We start from the raw sequence: 21,819 nt of genomic DNA, 5'->3' as shown, positions 1-21,819 counted from the left end.
CCTGCGAGGTGAGGGAGTGTCCCTGTTGGGCTGACCAGGGGGAATATTAAGGAAGATGCATCCAGGCTTTTTGTGGTGATTTATACTGTTGACTTCTTTTGCTTTGTAAGTGTAGGCATGTCTAAAATCTCCCCCATGGACTTTTAAGTGTGCAGAGACTCTACTGATCTGAGTGAAGCAGCAGTTGCAAGAGTGTTTGAAAAGCTTAAACTTTGTACCTGAATCCCCACTGCAGCGTTCAGCCCTAAATACCTCTTTTTCCAGGAACTCTCTTTGTTCAGCAGCAGAGTTTTCTGCTTTGCTGTCCCTTCTGATCCTGGTGACAATGTTCCACGCTGGAAGTTTATGAAGGATTATAATTTCTTTTTCAGGAATGTAGTGAACATTCCAGATTCATCATTTTTGTTATCTTATACTGCTGGAAAAAAAAGGTCACTAACCAAAGAACCAACCAAAACTAACACATCTGCAAATGTCTTGGTGTTCAGGAAGCCAATTTACCTAATTGCTAAGTCCCAATTGTTCTAAGTTAGCCAAATAATCAGAAATTAATAAACAGCTAACTCATTCCTAGCAGAGACTAAATATGGAACTAAACAAGGAAACCTAAACCGAAGGGTTGTCATGGTGATATACAGGAGACTAAGCAAGCAGTGCAAAACTCCTCTTCCTAGGAGACCTGAGAGACTAGCTCAAATTTTTATCTGTCATGCTTAATTTATCATTTCACTGAAACAGTTGTCAACATGCAAAATGTGTAGAAGCCTTGTATCTGGTACCTTTTGTCTTTCGAGGGCACAACAGATTTTGCTTGCAGATCTATTTCAGATTCAGCTTTACTTAAAGAGGAAAAAATATATTTTGGGGAGGTTTTCTGCTATTTTTTGTCCTTTTACTGTTTATAAGGGCAATTAAATATTGAGATTACTCCCTCTTAAGTGTGTCATCATGAGGCCACATATTGTGGTATGTTTGACTTACTGAGTCCTCTAAAAAACAGAGCAAGGAAAGTAGATTCTTGCAAAATTCATGCATGCACAAAGTTAAATTAGAAATCTGGTGGTCACAGAACAGAGAAGACAACAGTCTTGGAGCTACTGCTTGGATGGAAGAGAAAATAAGGATCCACCATCAGCATGTGACTTAATATATGTCAGTTAAATAAGTATTGGTTTTAAAGTAATTTGAACTTGAAAAATTCTTTATTTTCAGTATTCTACCAAGTAATTTGATTATTAAGACCAAGCTGTTGGATTTCGGTGGTTTTTTGGGTTAAGCTCTTGCTCTAGGTTCAAATATCTCTGAACCACAGTATATGTATATTGCTGAGGTTCAATTACTTAATAAGTTAATCTCTCATCCCCCCCCCAAAAGACAAAAAAAAAACAAAAAAAAAAAACCAAAAAAAAAAAAAAAAAAAAAAAAAAAAAAAAAACAAAAAACAAAAAAACCAACCAAAAAACAAAACAAAACAAAAAAACCCAGGCTAAGCAGAACATCTGGTATTTCACATCTGCAGAAGCAATGACAAGAATTCAGAAAAATGGCTACAAATGAAGTTCTATTCAAGTAATTGGAGGTATCGAACAATTTGTTTAAATAAATTGGTCACATTATCTTGATTTATGATTTCCTTCTAAGCTTAGACAGACTTTGCATGCTACAAAACTAAATTTAAGGAAGATATAATTTCTCTGATACAAATTGAGATGCCACAAGCACTTCAGCACCACAAGAGGGTCCTAGTTTGCTCACTTTTACAAACAGTTTCAAAAAAGCACAGGAATGTCAGCAAAATACAGACACTGCTCCTGCTTATTCTTTGCCTTCTTAAGTCAACAGGAAGCTGCATGAGGGTGTGGAGTGTCAATCCCAGGCACCTGGGGCACCCTCTGGGGGGTAAAGTGGACAAAGTGTGCCTGGGAGCTTGGATTTGGAGATTCTCCATCTCTCTGTAATCATCTCGGTGGGAGATGGCTCTGGGCATTAGTCAGGCTGGAATCATGGGATGGGAGTGGTGAGGAGAAACAGGGAGGCTCTTAGAAGCTTCTGTCATACGTTTTCACTTCAGAAATGTTAAACAGAAGGGTTGGAAGGAAAATGTCCATGTCAGGCTATGCAGGAACTCCCCTGGCATGGGATTAAGTGGCATTTCTGCTAGAAGTGGAGAGTTTTTTGCGTGTTGTTGTGGTTTTTTTTTTTTTTGTTTTTTTTTTTTTTGTTTTGTTTTGTTTTGTTTTGTTTTTTAATATGTTGTTGTTTTCCTAAGATAAGATATTTTTTCTTACTGAAAATTATTACAGTTGTATCACCTCTGGTTTTCTACTCTTTTCTCTCTATTGAGCCTATGTTAATTTTAAAGATAATGAATTATTAAATGCATCTTTTATAGAAATCTTATTAAAAGGCATTACTTTATTTTTTCCAGTGACATCCATAAATAACAACATCCTTTCTCTTTTGTTTTGCAAGTCGTACAAATTCCTGGGGGAAAAAAATTAAATTGACTATTAAATCTTAGGAAGCTAAATGCTTGTGTCAGAGGGAATCTCCACAGAGTGACCACCCCTACATTTGACCTTTTCATGGAGAAAATCTGAATATTTACCCCTTTTGTGCAGAAGAATACTGGCATGGCGGCGTCCATTCCCATTCTCGACGTAGCAGGAATAATTTCCCAGGTCTGCCTCTTCCACTGAGTCCAGAATCAATGAGATGGAAACCTCTTGTTCCCCAAGATGTTCCTTGAGAACTCTGAGAAGAAAAAACCCCAACTATCATGCTGTTCTGCTTGTACCACAGTGAAGTTTTAGATAATCATGACATAATAGTAGTACTTACAACTCACAAATCTCTGGCTTCAAATTTGGTTATGGTTTGATGCAATCTTAATTTAATCATATCATGCCCTTTTCTTCCTCACTTCTAATGAGGAGGTTTGGCTTTGTAAATGTTAATGACAGCTGCAGTTCATTGTCTTTTTTAAGCAGAATGATGTGCACATGGATAATATATCATTGCACACTTTGATGGAGACGCTGATCCATGAAGTCTTGGAATAGCAGAAGAGAGAAAACTGAAAACAGTTATTCTGGGGGTTTAGTGCTACACCAGGAGTCTGGGCCAAACACAACATTTGTCCTTTTTATGAGGCTCTTCAACATGCCACTCAGAAACAATGTGTTCATGTTATGGTCTGAGAGATAATTTCTAGAATGCATTATATAATTTGGTAATGTTTCATCAACAGTAGGAAGAACTGCTATACCAGGTGATGCTAGTTCATAGAGATAAAAAATAAAAGGCTTCCTGTAGAGTCCTGAAGACTCCACCTGTCTTCTCATTGCTTTCTTTTCCTCTTAACAAGACCATCAATGGCTTCAGGAACTCAGGAAAGCAAATGACAAATTATTCCAAGCCTGACAAATGAAGTGGAAATGAGCTTTTCTGCTCCTCCCTCCACAAAACAAGAAAGCTGTAACAGGTTTCTTGTCATTTTATTTTTGTCAACAGTGACAGCCAAGTCATTGGTTAAAGGACTTGGGAAAGGTTTAAACACAAAATAGAGCTGATCTTATCGTCACGTGACATTTAGTGTATTGGTCTTGACTTTAATAGAATAAACTTGAAGTACACTGGGGTGAAATACACTTCCTTTTTGTCTGTATCTGGGGATGATGACTTTAAAAGTCTCTGCAGTCTTTTTGATTTTGCTAATTGCAATTGTATCGTGCATAATTTCTTTTTCTTGGCTTTTATTTCTCTATGTAATTTTCATTAAAGTTATTATTAATAATGTATATTTACTATTATAATTAGTACTATTGCTATTATTATAATCTCTTACTTTGTCTCAATTATTAAACTGTTCTTATCTGGTGTTTCTCCCCACCTGAGAGGGATAACAGGGGAGTGAGTGAGGCGCTGTGGGGAACTTACTTGCTGGCTGAGGTTAAGCCATGACATGCACAGTAAGATTTGCCTGAATTTTTGAGTTTTAATTTCTATGATACATAGAAGCAGTGATATTCACCCATACAGAGTTATAAATGAAAAAGGAATCTCTTCAGATCCAGGCAGGTATTTCATATTGGATAAGATTTAGTACGCTATGTCAAGCATGTAATTCTCAATACGAATCCACTTTTGTCCTTAATTTCTAAATTAGGGAGCACTTTTAGGAGCAGTAGAAGTACATGGCATGAATTTCCAGATCCTCTCCAAAACAAGTATTTCAGCAGATACAAGCAGCCCACATAACAGGATGCTTGGCTCTCACAAGCTTTATAACATCCCAGGAAACTCAGGGTTTTTTTCATGAAGAAATCAAAACATTCCAAAAGGGAAGTCAAACTTCACTGTTTATTTAAGGCTTCATTTAAGGCTTGAAAATACTTTATTAAGATGATTTTCTAAAGATACTTATTTTTCTTTGTTTCATCTTACAAAGTGTTCTCATGGCTGTTTTTGTGGATTGTCACATTTTGAAAAAGTCTCTAGGTAATTTCCAGCTTGTCAACACTACAGCTCTTTTTGGGTAGCTAGTCTGCTTTTGCAAGTCTCCAATACCAGATTTAGCTGAGGAGGGCATTTTCTTTTTCTCTGCTGATGGAGTCAACAAGGAAAAGGATGGATGTTGCAAAAACAAAGATCAGACCCAATATGCTCCTTAGTTAGCATGTGATAAGAAGTATAATATTAACTATAAAAAATAGAGAGAAAAAAAAAGAAAAAAAACCTTTTTCTTTTACCTAATGTCACTTTCCCAGACTCGGCTATCATCCAAATCTTCAATAAACTTCTCCCCTTTCATCCAGTAGATTAAAGGACTGACGTCTCCACTGTATCCAAAGAAAGCTCTGCAGGTTAGATTAGCAGAACTGCCTGTTGCAAAGAATGTAAGAAAAAACGTTCATTTCAATATTTAATATCAGTTTCTTTTTAAAAACCAAAATATTCAGAAATGTCCTCAATTTTCAGCTGCTGTTGAAAGTTTCCAAGGGAATCTGCTTGTCTTTACACTAGCTTCAGTACATTTTCTGAAAATAAATACAATAAGTATGAAATTAAATTACATGTAAAATCAGGATTAATTTTTAAAATATTTTTTCTGTTTGGTTAGACTATAAGAGACTATGTCTTTTCAAAAGAACCTAACTTAACAAAATATTTCTATGTTTCCTCTGAAAAAGATAAAAGTTAGTTAAAATAGACGTGCAATTACTGTAAGTTCAGCCTTGCAACGGTTTGAGGTAGGAGGCTGGTATATTCCTGGAGGGTTCCATTTCCAAGGGATATCTGTAGAAAGACATGCTCATTGTTAAACTACTTTAGCAGGAAAGTTTTATGCATTGACACTTGAAAAAACTCCAGAAGTGAACTAATTCTGAACATTATAAACTATTCAAATGGGAAGAACCAGTAGCAGATCGTGCAGCGGGGAGCAGAAATTTCATATATATGTACAGAAGTACTTATTTAATAATTATAATGAGGATTTAAAAAACCGATATACTTTTGCTTTGTTGATTTTCATTACGGAATCTTAGATTGTGTTTGCACCGCTTGGCTTTGGACTTTATCTTGAGCACATACAGGGATTGAAATGGGAACTTGCACACTTTTTGTGTGTTGGTAAGACTGGTTAAAACAAATGGACAGACAGCTGAAAATCTCCCATTCACTGCTGCAAACAGATTTGTCTCAACATGCACCAACTCTTCTAAACTACCGTGAGCATTCCTTTAGGGGATAATTACACAGTAACTTAAGGAAGTGTTGGGGTTTAAGAAGCAGTCTTTTCCTCTCGAAGAGAGTATTTCCATGCAGTTTGTATCACTGCTGAGGCCAAATTAATATTTTACTAACACTTTTAGTTTTTGGATTTCAGACTTAAAAGCTGTTTGACCACAGCTCCTGGACAAAAATAAGAAAAAAAGCATTGTTAGCACTACTTCATCTGTACCAAGATGACATCTGGGCTCGATTGATTTCCTCAAAAAATATACTGTTTTGGGTCAGGACCTGGTCCTTCTAAAACATACAACATTAATATTTGAATAGCACATTTACTTTTTAGCATGAAAACAAATGCAGGATTCTGTGTAACAAGGAGACAATTATGAAATATATGTCTTACAAATGACTCCCGTCTGGCATGAACTCTCATATCCATTCCATGAAAGGTACGGAATCAAATGGTCATGTTCCAAATGTGCAACCTGAAAGCAAGCACTATCTCTGCTACTTTCACAATCCTGTTTTGGAGCAACAGGATCTCATTTTCCTTTAGTCATTTCCAGAAGGTTTTGTTGCTACCAAACATTAGCAATGCCAGCTAAGGAGACAGGATTGAAACTAGGATTGAGAGAAAGGTCTCATTCATAATCAAAAAAGTAAGAAATTGAATCTCTGAATAATGAGAAATTTTAATAATCTCACATATTCAAGAGCAATGTTGCCAAATGTTAGATGAGTATCTTCAATGAGAGGGCAAAAACTCTCTAAAGACAAGCACAGCTCCTGTCTTCACACCCAATGAATGGTGGTCAGGCCACCTCCCTGGAAACTCACTTTCTCAATCTCTTTGTGGCTCAAGAAGTGCAATTTGGAATCACTGGGGGGAAAGATTTTTTTTGTAGTCTTGAAGCCATTTGCAGGGAAGGAGATGAGCATGGGGACACCACTTAATGTGGGTCAAGTTCATGAAAACCCATAATGGAACATGATGAATGTCTTTGTACCTTGCCATGCTGTCCTGGTTTGACTTTAATCTGCTTGTGTCCCCAGCTGTCTGTTCTGTTTATGCTGGATATTAAGTTCTGCATCTTTAATGCTGGTTCTGAGGGTGATGGGGGAAGAAGTGTGGGGTTAATTTGCAGACCCTGCACTTGCTCCCCCACATTCTCTCTCAAGGACTGTGCTGTCTGCAACACAGACAGCAGGGAGACCTCTCCTTTGCTTTTAGTTAGGTTTTTTTTATCTAGCTGAGAAGTTCCCCAGACTGTGGCTTTTCTTTTTCTTGGAACTTATCAGCCCTGCTCTGACCTGAAAACTCATAAAAACAAACCACCTGGAGCTCACACCTGTGGCCCACCAGGGCTGGAATGTGACATTTTCCAGTGCAGGAGGGACTGATAATAGACTGAGCAAGCTGAGCTACACCCCATTACAAGGGCTTTCTGGATTTGCCATCTCTTCAAAACAGGTTTTATTGTTTAATATTATTCTTTTTTCTATGCTTGTGAATACTTTGCTTGTTAAATAAACAGGGCTTTTTCCACTTTTCTCCAATGAAGTCTTTTCCTGAACCAGCTAGAGGAGAAGCTGCTTGAATTTTACTTTCTAGAGGGACCTCATTCAGGGGTTTCCTCCCAAATTTGCTCTAACATGACACAGGGAAACCCAGGTCCTTGTAGCAGTTGCATTGATGTTATATACCAAATGGAGGGTGGGAGTTGTTTGGTTTTGGTTTTGGGTGTTGCTTTTGTTTTGCTTTTGCATCATAATTATGAAACTTGAACTTGTGAAAATGAAAATATAAAACCTTCAAGGATTATGAATGTCTTGGCCATAGTGGAATCTGTGCACTCTTGGAATAGGAGAAGGTACCTGCACATCTGAAGCCAAAGAAGGCTTCTGTGATAATTGGACAACCCCTCTGGCAATATCTACCAGACTTAGAGAGAAGAGTGCTACCCAATGCATCACTGCCACTTCTTGGGCTTTTTCCAGAGCTTTCCTACCAAGCCAAAGCTTGGTTGAAATTTTATAGCTTTTAAGAGCTGGCAAGATTACAGCTAGAGACTGTAACTTCTGGCCAATTTATCCATGATTCACAGACATTAGACACCACAGGTGCTGAACCATCAAAGCTCTCCAGGCTCCAGCAGCTAACAGGTACTCCTGAGAGATGATTTTTGCTCTGAGTGGGCTTCTGAGCCTTTTATAGATGAATATTATGAGTGTAGATTTGCTTTTTAAAAATAAACGTCTTCTGATAAGGGCAAAAATGGTCAAAAAAGTTTTGAAAATTAAGGTTGTTTTCCTCATTAAATTCTTAAGGAAGTTTTCCGCCTAAATAAAGCATGCAAACATATCTTTAAGCATAGAATCTGAAGTTTCCATTCAACATGAAATAGTTGCAACTGAGAAATAAATTAGGAAGAATGTAATGCCACTTAGCAGTGCTGTGTTGATTGCAGTTACTCAGGGAAGGCCATTAGCATGCTGGGGCTTCAGCTGTAAATTACCTGTACTGTCTATCTTGACCAGTCTTCACAATAAGCCAGTGGGATGTTCATTAGCTGGCCATCAAGGAAGATTCAGTGATCAGCTAATGACCAACTGTGACCATTAATAAGGAGGTCTGTTACTCCAGGGCTCACAGCTCCTTGCAGAGGGCACGGAGCTCCCCTGGTGAAGCAAAAGGGTTTCCAGCTGCAGGCACATGTAAATAAAGGCTGGCTGCAGGGCAATGCTGTGAATGGACAGTATTTTGGGAGCACACCTTGATTTCTACTCCAGAGCTGCTGTCACAAGAGTGAGTGAATGTGTGCTGCAGGAGGGGCTGGTGCTGTAGGAGGGGCTGCATTTTCCCTGAAAAATCTCCCCTTTGAGATGAGCAGACAGACAGACAATCTCTGTTTCGGCACCCAGCAGCTGCTCTCCATGGACAATCTATTTTTAAAAGTCTACAGATCTGTAGAAAACTTGAAACGTATAATAAACATAAGAGCTGATTTACTTCATCTTTAAGCTAAAGTATGAGCAACCTGTCAAGCAATTAATGGAAATCCCTCACTGTGTCTCTCCAGGTGTTTTCTGTACTGAGAAAAACTAGAGAAGAGATCCGAAAGTCATAGAAGTTTCATTAAAGGATATATAATTCTTTCTATGCTATCAGTTTGAATTTTTCTGTAAATGCTGGATTGCTACATCTTTATAGTTTGTTTTTGAAGGATTTAATTTTATGCTTTGAATTTACTAAATGTTTTCAATTAAATTACTAGGGAAATTCGTCTCTTTCTGTCCCCTTTGCTGTAGGATGTAAATTCAAGTTACATCCTGGGTAAACTGCGTTTGTTTGGTGTGGGTTTTTTTTTTTTTTCTTTGTTTTCTTTTGCTTTTCTTTAATGGACTCTGGAAAAATCCAAAGGGATAGGAATAGAATAATGAAGTGAAACTTAGAGTGTTGCTATTTTTATTGACATTTCCTGAAAATAACAAACAGAAAAATCAAAACAAAGAAAGGATAAAGAGAAAAAATAACCCCTGTGAGTTCTCAGTATAATCATAATTTTAACTGTGAAATAATACAATAAAGACATGCAAGAGAGCACATAAGCAGTAAATTCAACTGCATTTTCCTCCATCACTATTTTTTTTTCTGATGAATATGCTCTTAAAGTATTGAGTTTAGTTTTGTAAAAATTCCAATCTATAGCACTACATGTTCCTGCTGCTCACTGTGATAAAGTCACACTGTCAGCTCAAGCCAAGTGGGTTCAAATTTAATTAGTCAAAAGCTCTGTGCCACCCAAACCGAGACCCGTTTTTGCGGCACAATAAGCTCCCAAATACAGCAGAATGCAAGAAGGGATCACAACAGGGTGTGCTTCCTTGAAACCAGCAAATATCTTGAGCAGAACAACACAAATTTTGTGTTTCTGTTCACGAATTGTCGACATTTGGGGCACTTTGAAAACTGCTGCTATGGGGGCCTAAGCCCAGGAGAGGGCAGCGTCCAACCTCCAAACGCCATTTAAAAAGTGAAATTCCTAGTGAACAACTTCTCATTAAAAACAGCAGCCCGCTAAGAACGTGCGAGTTGTAATCAGAAAAGAGTGAATGTTTTGTGATTGCTGAAATTCCAAATTGTATGGTCAGCTGAGATTCCACCTGCACTGTTACTTGCACAAGTGACCACAGCACCAAAGAACCTCCCTCATTTTGATTTAAGATGTTTCAGTGACGAGCAACAATCTTTTGTTGGCAGTAACCATAAAAATCAGAAGTGCTCTGCAACCCCTTTTTAGAAGACCTCTCAGGGTCATATTATGGAAGTGTTTGAGAGCCCTGCTCAACATCTAGCAATATTGAGGGCCAAAAACTGAAAATGTTAAGTGCACTAAAATGTGGGACTTTCTTAAACCCTGCAATGTGAGCCATTTATACAACTTATGTACAAGAAAAATCTAGGCAATACCTACACACAAATATGCCGTTTATTTGTAATGTTAACATCTCAAAATGAAATTATAAAAGGTCAAGACAGATGCAATCAAAATCTCCCACACAGGAATTAAATACTATTCTTTCCATTCACATCTGAGAAAAAAAATACTGCCAAAATATCAGTCTTCCGAGTGGAGGGCTGTGAAAGCTGGTAACTCCCTAGGTGTGCAGATCAGCATTGACAGAAATGGCCCCACTCGTTTTGTCAATGGCATCTGACAAGGCCAGTGGGCAGGTAAGTAGAAGCTGCTCTCATTTTCAGAGAAGTCTTGTGTCCTAAAACCATTCAACAGTATTTGAAAGCTTTCACCCAAATGTGGTTAAGAAAAAAAAAAAAAAAGAAAAGAAAAGAAAGAAAAATGAAGTATTACATAGTTTCCAGCTGTGTGACTTGATCCTATGATCATCTACACTTGAGCTGTGAGGATCCTCTTAGAAGAGGGTGAGCTGCAGAGATTCCTCTGGATTCCTTCCTTGCATGCACAAAGCACCACCTACTGCTGTCTGCCCTCCAGTTTCCACGTGTATTATTGCATCTTGATATCTCATATTCTCTTAACAGAATGTAAATGTCCTGCAGCGTGTTTCACAAAACAAGTTAGGAAAAATTAAATAAACAAACAAAACAAAACCAAGCCAAACCAAATATTCTTTTCTGAAATGTAAGTGCAACCTGGGAATTGCAAAAATTCTAATCTCATCACTGAGTAGTAGTTTTTCTAGTTTTTGGCAAATAGGTTTTGCATCCATACAATTCTGAAGATCCAATGTGCAAATGCCCTGTATTTTGAATTCAGTAGATGTCAGTTTGAGAGGGTTGGATGTAATTGCTCCACTAAGTCTTATCATGCAAACATCATACAAAGTGCTGAATGTGATTACACAGCTATATTTCTTCATTAATAGGCCTGTCCATATTTTGCTGTGCTGCAGAATGGTATTTTGATTGTGTTGGAATCTAAATCACATTTTGAATACATACTTCAGGCCGCAGTGGTGTAAGCTCAGAGTAAACTATACCATTTCTCTAAAAAAAACCCAAAAAAAACCCCCAACAAAACCAACCAAAAAACCCTCCCAAAAAACCCAAAAAAACAAAAACAAAAAAAAAAAAAAACAGCACCCAACCAAAAAAAAAAAAAAAAAAAAAATTACTCCCACCAAAAAGCAAACAAACAAAAATGAGCAGGAGGGTCTCAACAAGACCAGAGAGAAATTGTATTTTTGAACTTTTACAGAATTTGTAAATATCACTATTTAGGGGAGAGGTTAAACAAGTCTCTTCCTTCAATTTCTGATTTTCTTTTTTTTTTAAACAGGAAATAAAAAATCAAAAGCCAAATTAGATTAGTTAATTAGATCTTTCTTTCTTTGTTTGTTTGTCTCACTAAGCAGCGAGTCCTGTTCACCATGGAGCTGAACTCCTTCACCTGTTCAGGGTTGCCCATTACTATATGAAAAGCCCTTTGCCTTCCAGGGCTTCCATCTGCTGAATTGCAGTTCAACAGCAGGACCCCTAAAGGAGGTGTCTGTATGTTCCTGCTGACATGTTCCTGCAATCAGCCCTAAGATCCTGGAGTCTGCAGCACTTCACAGGGTGCTGAACTCAAACATATATAGTGAGATCTAAGATTAACCTATGAGTATAAAAATTTTATAGTGGGCTTTTTCATAGCTTATGAAGAAAAAGAACTCCAAATCCTTCCTGCTTTGAAGGGGGTCTTTAGCAGCCCTGGACTGCTGGACTGACAGAGAGAGTCAATGAAGACAGAAACCACCAGAGCAAACTGCAGAAAATAAAGTGATGTATGGGACCTGGGACTCAAAATGTCCAGAACATCTCTCAGGTGCATAGATTGTCAAACTTGCCCTCTTTTCACAAGAGGTAACAAAACCCCTGAACCAATAATCTTGATTTTCCTAGCAGCAGGCCTCTTCTCTTGATAGATCGTAATGTCAGGCTGATAAATTAGCTGTTCAGCAAGTATTTTCACTCCTTCCTCTTCAGAAGTAGAGGCTGGAGTGGGAGACAACTATCACATGCATGAAGGAGGTATTGCTAAAGAAAAGTAAAACAAATGCAATTGTTTGACAAACTTCACTAAACTTTTACTCTAGAAGCTCATATTTTCTAGGGTTTTGAGCAAATGCATTTATAAACACTTTTTTTACATTGCCTTCTCTGTGACATCAAAGGATAATCTGTTTTTTAAAAGCTTAGCTGCTTTTAAATATAAGTCACAAGAAAATATCCTAGGTAATAAAATATATCTAATTTAAAAAAAAAAAAAACAACCAAAAACAAACAAACAAACAAACAAACAAAACAAAAAAAAAAAAGAAAAAGAGAAAAAGGTGGCTCTAAATGTCAAGCTTCATATGTTTGTTACCTCTTAGAGTCTTGTGTCTTGGGAACTTTAACTCTATCCATACCATGAACAGCTTAATATTGTTGAGTGTTTTGCTTCTGGGTTCTCTTTAAAACCCCCTGCCTTAGATTATGGTGTTTGGGGTTTTTTGTTTGTTTGTTTTAATGATGTTACATGGTAAAAAACCCAATCTTAGCTGACAGCCCAAAGGAGTCCAGAAGGGCTCCCATAAGGCACCACATTGCCTCTTCCTGTGTCTGAAAAGAGACCCTAAACCCCACACCCTGGGCTGCCACTGCCCCTCAGCAGTCACTGACCTCCAGAAAGACCTTGTGCCTTTAGATTTGTGCAATCCTGTTCTGAGTCATATTTTGAGAAACTCCTAGAAAAACAGAGAGATTTTTTGCTTAAGACCTTCACATTTTGGAGAGTTTATATTAGGAGGGGCGAGTAAAAAGGAAAAAAAGATTTCAATATATGTCCCTCTGGTAAAGAATATTTATTAGCAAGAAACGCAATAGGACCTGTAAGCTCCCAGGGTTCTATAAGTCAGCCTGGGTCTCAGGAAACTACAATGCCAGAATAATTTATCTACTAGTTAGGAAAGACAGTTTCAAGCCATTACATTTCTCACTACATGTTTCTCCATCCCAAACAGAATCCAGAGGTAAAGCAGCAGCAGGCTCAAAGAGGGACTTCAGGGGTTCTCTGTCAGAACACAGCTGTTGCTGGACGTTTTTGCTGAGGAAATACTTGAATAACAAACAACAGCACAGCTCCCTTTCCATTTTATTTTGCTTGTGAAAACTGTAGATATAATTGCCTTTTTTTTTTTTTTTTTTTTTTTTTTTAACCTGAAGAGTGTTGTTCCAGGACATAAAAGAATTCAAATGTCTTGCTGTCTTGCTGTGGAGGTTTTTTTATAAATCCTGTTTTCTTTCTGAAACAGTGGGTTTGCTTTGGTCTCTTGTGGGTGATAGCCCATGCCAAAATCTGCTCATCAATCATCACAAACCAGCACCTTCTCCAGCCTCCCTCTCAGGTGCACTGCACAATATGTTCGGTAGAAAGAAGAGCAGATGATGTTCTGGATTCTAGATAATGATAAATAACATACTTATTTTCCCAAACTTTGCAAACAACTTAATATGTCAGATCACACTTAAATGTAAATATGAACAATCTTAAGGAACAGCCTTATCAATTCAGGTTAAAAACAAATTCAGATTCTTGTGGATCTTTCAGCTCCTAACTGTTCATACAGTGATATTCTTGGACACAGATATTAATAAACAGCTTTAGAAAATGTATTTTACTGGAATGTCTTATAATAGCTTCTCTTTAACTGCTTTGGAGAGAGGGACTGCAGTGTGCAACATCATCATCAGATAATTTGAGTGCATACATCAAATTCTCAGCTTTGGAGTCACACATATATATTAAATAATAAATTGTGGGTTTATTTCCCATTGGTCAGCCTGACTGTTCTTTTCCTCTCTTAGCACTTTCTTCATAAACAAGTCTATAACAGACTAAGTAGGCTGCAGGGAATTATTTGGGTAAGGAGGTATTCTGAAAAATGCTGTAGAGATGGCCTGCATGTGATAGATTAAAAAAAAATAAAATTACAGCCTTTGAAAGTACCATGCACAGTGTCACCTACACCTGGGTTTGTATTAAGGAAACTGGGACTCCAACACAAAAACAACAAATAAACACTCTATTTTCCTCTGATGATTTTTCTCTGCAGCACACACAGCAAACATCACCAATTCTAAGATTTTATGAATTAATCTATTCTGTCAGATCAGGTCTAATGACTGAAAATGTCATTTGGAAAAGACCCAGACAAGTTTGGCAAACATTTGAATGGAGAAGACTACTGCTCCCATGAAGCAATGTGGCACAACAGGATAAATCTAATTGAAATAAACTACATCTACTATGTAAATCAAAATACTTCAGTTTGGTTCTAAAGTATATGACACCACTACTCTGTTCCAATTTTCACCAGGAAAGCCATTAAAAACCACTGAAAATTGGAGCCCTGATGAAATAAACTTAATGATTACTAAGAAAAGAGAGAAATAAAATCAACACCAACTTTCAGTTCACTGCAGTAAAGCCTCTGATGGTAGAAAGGAATTTTATGTTTATTTATACTGTTTTTTTTCCTACTTGAACAAAAGAATGAAAAAGAGTGAGATATATACAGACATAGTTTAAATGTGCTTCTACTCTAAATCAAGAAGGTGCAATGCAATGGACAGAGATTATACTAATTCTTAGCATAACCTTAGGAACAATTTGCCATTTGATTAAGTATCACATGGACTAGTATCTGCTTACAAAATTTTAAAATCCTTGCACATCAAATGTTTCTATTGCATAAAAAATGGAAATGCACGCTGTTCCTAAGAGCACTAGGCTCTCTGCTTTTACACAGTAGTCATTACATTATTCAGTCTTTCTATTTCTCTTACATGTGTTAAGAAATTAACCTTTAGTTAATAAGTGCTTTCCTAAGGAAAAAAATGAAACAAAATCCATTAGAACAAAACCCCTCTGTTTCACAGTGATGCAAATGGAGAAACTCATTTGCTTCTCAGTGACAAATGTGCTCTACTCTTGGCCCATACACATGTTGGAACAATCCACTGCTATTGATTGGCTTCCTTACCACATGAAAGGCAAGTAGGCATTTTTTAGGTTATATCTCAATAAATTGCAGATTGTTAGACAATGCTTGCTAAAGGCAGCTGCCTTCACCAATGGAATAAAACAGAATAAAAAAACCCAACTAGCACTGCATATGTCCTATCTGACTTTAAAGGAAAGAAGTTTATAAATGGGAGCAAACATGAATTCTTGAGGCTGTACTCTGCTTTCTGACCTGTGGAGTAGAGGACCTGAGTTACAAGAATTATTACCACAGGGAAAAATATAAGCTTGACCAAAGGCAGGATTCCTGCCACACATTCTTGGGCCACACAGCTCCACCCTCCAGGTCCTCACTCTGTAGGAGAACTCCTCTTCTATGGAAGAGCTGCCCACTGCTCCCAACCCCTTATCTAACTCTAGTTTTGATGCAGGTGAAGACCAGTGAACTTCATTTCCCTTTGCAAAGAGCAGTTATTCCTGCATCCCACAGGCCAGAGGGGGAGAGTTTCTTGTACTCCTAAACACCTGATCAAGAGTTGGCTTCACATTGGCTGTTGCCCTTTGCCTGGCCAGACTGGAGGTACAGCAGAAAGAAGTAGAGCCTCATGACCCCATCTATCTTTGTAGTAGATACAGTCCTGGGCATCATAAAAATGTGATTCTCCCAAAACAACTTCAGGAACAATTTGTCATCAAATTATTTGGGTTTCTTGCATATTTTTTTGTGAAGAGAAGATGCTCTTTGATCCTGGAAAGTCTGAACAACAGCAAGGCTGAAATGATTTATCTTCTAGCAGCAGCCACGTGCACCTCGTTTCTCTAGCCCTTCTTCATTCTCCTTTAGTTGTAATTTTATGGTTGCACAGCACAGGGTCCTGCCAGCAAAACTTCCGAGAGATTTAGGGCTCCTGTGTCTGAAGCCAAATGCTTGAGGTCAGCAAGCAGGATATTAATCCTCTTTACCTATATAATTGTGAATTTCCTGAACAATCTACGCAATCCACCCTCCTCCGGCAGCATGCCCATCCATGCTGTAATTTCTCCTTGTTATAATTTTTTTTGGTTGTTTTTTCTTTTTTTTTTCTCTTTTATTTTTAATTTGATTGTTTGTGGTTTTGTGTAGCTTTTTGGTTTTGTATTTGCTTTTGTTGTTGATGTTTGGATGAGGGTTTTTTTTTTTTGTTTTCTTTTTATATTTTCTAAATGTTCTGAAAGGCATTGGAGTTATGGCATTTCTAAAAAGTAGCAGAAAATGAAGGAAAATTTCACCTTGTTGCATTCAAACCCTGGGAATACAGAACACTGTCTACAAGGTTGTGCTTTTAACAGTTTCTGGAGGTCTCAAAGCAAGGACTAAAAGCAGGGTTTGAGTGACAATAGAAATATAATGTACGACAGCTGCTGGTTACAGGAACAGAGACAAATATTCATTATGCAATATTTATGATGCAAACTGCCCAAGGAGAGAGGTGGCAGACTGGTGTCTGTAACTGCAGAGGTTTGTGCCACCACTCCCCTAGTCACCTGTCCCCCCAGAGCTGAGGCTGCCAGTCACCCCAAGCTGCATGATGGCTTTTTAATGGGGACAACTGGCCACTGGGGACCAGAGCAACTTCTCAAAACCCACTTGCACTCATTGCTCAGAGCTAGAAATTTAGTCTGAGTCTGGGAAAGAAGAAGAGGGAATATTAACCCTTGCACTCCATAGCCCATCACCAGCTCTAAAGAATATCATTGCACCTACAAGCTTTGATTATCAACAGTGCAATTATTTGCAAATGCTGTTACAAACTACTGTAAACTTACTGATAGTAAAACATTAAAGGATTTTTAGAAAGTGGTTAGTACAGTGTTCTACTTTCACTCCTTTGCCATCTAAATGGCATCTATCCCTTTAAAAATGTGTCATAAATGTAGACATAAAAATGAGTGTTATTTACAAAACGGTCCAAAATGAATGGCCTTAAGCATTAAGTATTGCATGATCACATATCCAACAAATTTTCTACACATATGTAGTGTACACTCTCGATGGAGTTTAAATTCATACTTAAAGGAAGTCATATGGATCATCTGAGGTAAGAATAGTGAGGCCAAAACACCACTTTAAAACACTGGTGGTAATTAGGATCACTGATGTACAAACACAAGAAGTGGAAGGAAAACAGTCCTGGATATACAAAAATAACATACTGGATCAGAGCAAAGATCTACTACCTCAGCATCCTCTTCTACTTGTACTACTCAATAGCAGGTAACTAGATATGAGTGTCACAGTCCCTGAAAACAGCCTTAATTTTAAGATGGAAATTTTGGCAGACTTCAACTACAGCAATGCAAATAGTAAAAAAGCAAGGTCATATATCTGTCCTTTGTGAGCAGTTAGTCTGTCTGTTCTAACAGGATGTGCATATAAAATGGGACCAGGAACAAGCTTCATTAGCACTGGGATATAAAAAGAAAAACCCAAAAATATAGACCTTCTGATGGAAGTTGTGCTTTTTAAAGAAAACATGCAACTTATATGAAACTTTAAAATATATAAATTTATTGGTATAAGAAGAAGCTGTGATCTTATCCAATTGAATTCTTTGTTTCCAACTTGTCATAATTTATTTTCTCCACCTCTCAGTATAATCAAAGATAGATAAAACTCAGCTTTGGAGAGAGATGCTTAGGATTTTTTTTTTTTTTATGCATTAAATTTTGGATAGCAAGTGTGTAAAACCTTACTTTTCATAAATTGTTGTTCTAAAACACTTTGTAGTGTGAGATGCTTAAGTTCAACTGTTAAATAATGAGCTCATTTAAAAAGCAGGAAAAAAACAGAAGAAAAGGCAGAGAGAAAAGAGGCAAAACTGCTCCTGTTCTAGGTGGTCATTTAAAGACGAAATGAGGATTTTTTTCAAGACTGAAATGGCAGGCAGCACTTCCTTGGTGTCAAAGGCAAGTAATAGGATGACAAAGGGTGTTTGCTCCTTTATCTTTTCAATTTCATTTCAGCCAGTCTCTAAAATGAATACCTGTCCTGATGAGTGTGAGGAAAAAGCTAATCCAATAGGAACAGCAATAACTTTTCAATGTCCTGCTCATTTTTTCTCCCTTATACTGCAATAAGGAATTCTTGTAAAAGCTATTTCCATCTTGAATGTTTAGGTCAGTATTGTGTGGAAGGAGTAGCTGAGAAGCAGAAAAAGATGGCTTTTAAGGTTAGGACCTCACTGAGAGCATGTGCATGGAAATCTGGATGATGGTGATAAGGCACCTCTCAGAGATGGGCAACTGGCTATAGCCTAAACCAGGTTCCAAGAAAGACTGAGCTAAAAGAGGAGACTATTGCTGTTCCTCCACAAAACAAAAGCTCTCATCACTCCTGTTGTCCTGATCCCACAGCCACCCTGTCTCATCCCATGCCTCCTCCCATCCTAAAGATTTCCTGCAATCTCCAATACCTCCCTCCCTGGAGATGACTCCAGGCCTTGATCTCCAGCACCCAGGGCAGGCAAGAGGCAGCCTGAGCCTGCTAACATTTGAATTCACCTTACACCTCTGTCTTCACACAAAATTAAGATGGCTGGAATCTGCCAGGTCTCTAACATAAGAGATTATTAAAGATTATGATATTACTTTGAGGTGTGATCATGAAAAATAACAAAGTCAACAAAATAAAACACTACAGAAGACATGTGGGAGAATTGGTTGAGGGCAGCCACTTTCCTTCTTCCTTGAGAAAGATTCTTCTGCTGTAAGTTTAGGAGTGGTATTACTAATGGGAACCAACTACGAGCAACAGTTTGCCATTCTGAATAAAATGAATCATTCCTAATATGATTAGCACATGTTACATATTAGAATGAATATGAAATTTAAGTTTGAAAAGAGCATTTGTTGAAAAGGCAGAAGAAAAAGGTTGACATGACATTTTCTGCAAAAATGAACACTTAGAAAAAACTCTGCTTTCTATATTCATTGTAGAGGTATTTATATTAAAAAGCTATTAGTTACTCAAATGTCACATTTATGAATAAAAACTTATCTTGGTGCCATAGGAGATATTGCAGATGAGTTCTTGTTTGTGTAAAGAACTGCAAACCCACAGATTTTCCCTAAAACAAAAAATGCAGAGCTACTATCTCACCCTTTCACTAAGTGGGAACATGAAAACCTCCAATAGATTATTTAAAATTACAAAGGTAAATTGTTAAATAAGTTACACAGCAATAAAATAATCTTTGATAGGATTTTTACAGTTTTATTTATCAACTGCTCATAAATGAATAAGTCATAGACTGGATACATTGGGTTCAACAGAATTAATTTTCTGTGGCTTAGACAGTGGTATGAAAAGCAGAGATTTCCAGGAGACAGGATTTCTGATAAAAAAGATTTGCCATTTTATTTTATTGTTTTTTTCCCCCTGTCTGTTAGTTTATTTAATTTGAATAGATCAGCACCTCAGAGCTGTTAGACCTGGATAGTCAAAAAAGCAAGGCTGGCCTGTTAAACAAGATTTTGGGATCTCTTCCAGAACTAGCAGGATCTGAACTCAAGTGATGCAGGAAGAAGTTTGGCAACCCAGTTGGACCTTGACCACCTGTTTTCCCAGAATTTTAAAATTCTTTTAAGGAGAATAAATTACTCGGAGCTGGGGATCCCAAGGTTTTCCTGCAAGCAGGCTTCATATCAATGATCTTGGAAAGTCTTATATGTCTTTTTTGCCTGGAAACAGTCCTTGGAAGTCCAGCTTGGGCTTCTCCTCCCTGCTGACTCCCTCAAGAGCCAGGATGCACTAAGAGTGCTGGCACACTGGTCATGTTGGACAGGAAGGCATCTTCCAAGATGGCAATTGTAGCCCACAGGAAATTCAGTCTTCCAGCTCTATTGATCAGGTGGGAAACATCCCACAAGGCTGTCAATATTAAAGACCAGGGCTTTGTAAGCTTGGTGATCTTTACTGGCTTATCATAAATCTAAGATGGTTGATTTACCAAAATGCTGTGAAACCCATTTGTTCTGGCTGAGACTATCTTTTCCCAAAAATTACTGACCTTGACATTTAGCTCTGCTGCATGTGTTCTGTAGGACTTTGGGATACTTACTGTCACTTGCTCTTCCAATTTACCTGCCACTAGGGCTCAGAGAAAGTTGTCCTCTAATCCTCTGTTTAGTTTAATTCAACTACAAGGGCAGCAAGTCAGTGAGATTCCACAACAGAGACCCTCCAGGATCAGCTGAATGAATGGTAGGCTTTAGTATGTCCCACAATAAAACAATATTCAGAAAATAGTAGGTAAAATCCTGAAAGCAGTACAGCTGTAAAATGCTGTATTGGATCACCTGCAGTGCTTCTGTACCAGAGCTTATTTATTCTGGATCCCATTGGTGTTATAAGTGTAGCATGCATTGCTTACTGTAGGTCCACAACAGTGTTTCTTCTGTGCAAATTGGATTTAAATTGCAATGGAACCTCCTTCTGGTGGAGACCAGTAAATGTCACTGTGATAACATGCACTGCTAGTTACATTTGTGATTGCTCATTTCTTCGTTCACTATTTCTTCATCTGTTCCTCAAAGAGGTCATCTGTTTTTGGCAGGCTACTTGAAGAAGTGTGAAGAAAGAAGAATATTTATTAATGCATTTATATAAAGGGTGTCAAGTTTAATTCAGTATAATCTGTAAGGCAATATTACTTCCAGCTTATTAGGAAAAGAATAAATAAAATCAGAATGGCTAGGCACTGGAAAGGGCTCCAAACAAATTGGTAGTGAAACCTTAGCAAAGCCCTTGTTATCACTCTTGTCTAGGCTACACTTCTGCAGTGAGGAAACTGCTTAACACTCTGTAAGCTCTGAGATGACTCATATGCTTCAAATTGAGCATTTACATAACTGTTTATAGGCTGGGGGCATTGCATCTTAACCTCCACAGGGGAAGGGAATAATCTCTCCCATGCTCATTACACACCAAAAATATAATTCTGTTTCTAGAAGTCTTCCTGCTTCTACCAGGAACATCTTTGCAGTTTAAACATCCCGGATATCTTTTTACTTATTTTTCTTTTCCCTACTAACTTCTAGTAAACATAGTGCTTTTGGGATGCTTTTGGACCAGAAAGGCAGAGGTAAAATGAAAAAAAAGGCAAAGTAGTAAAAATGCAAATCAGGGAAAACATTTTGTAAGGTAATTCATTGCATTAGAGAAGGAAATATATGTGGAATATAAAATTCTATTCTGTCTGATATTGCATGTCATTAACGTACAATTTAGTTTACATATAAAATATGATAGAGAAATAGGTAAATGTTCTTACATGGATGTTCATGTGATGCTTAATGGCTCAGATACTATTTTAATACATCTTTTAAAATACAACCTGTTAAGCATAATTACTTTTTTGAGTAGTATTGTAACAGTGATCAATTTGGACCCTAACACTGAGATTATAGATCTGAGGGGGTTTTATTGGTTAGAGGCAATATTTGCTAGAAGATGAAGATATGAAGAACTGGAAACATTCATCTCAAAGTTAGGACAAACACTTGTCCTGCTCCC

General features: G+C 37.6%; 1 protein-coding gene across 1 annotated transcript in view; it reads right to left on the bottom strand.

Annotated features, from left to right (window-relative positions):
- IL1RAPL1 (interleukin 1 receptor accessory protein like 1) overlaps positions 1 to 21,819 on the bottom strand; it is a 306,788-nt gene that overhangs the window by 21,153 nt on the left and 263,816 nt on the right. Inside the window, exons 5-6 of the mRNA XM_066314006.1 lie at positions 4,752 to 4,884; positions 2,609 to 2,754 (exon numbers count right to left, since the gene is read on the bottom strand). Of these exons, the coding sequence (XP_066170103.1) occupies positions 2,609 to 2,754; positions 4,752 to 4,884 (279 nt within the window). The remainder of the gene's footprint in view (positions 1 to 2,608; positions 2,755 to 4,751; positions 4,885 to 21,819) is intronic.

The sequence above is a fragment of the Sylvia atricapilla genome, chromosome 2, assembly GCF_009819655.1.
Source record: "Sylvia atricapilla isolate bSylAtr1 chromosome 2, bSylAtr1.pri, whole genome shotgun sequence".
Classification (NCBI taxonomy): Eukaryota; Metazoa; Chordata; class Aves; order Passeriformes; family Sylviidae; genus Sylvia; species Sylvia atricapilla.
This window is presented reverse-complemented; position numbering and strand designations above follow the sequence as displayed.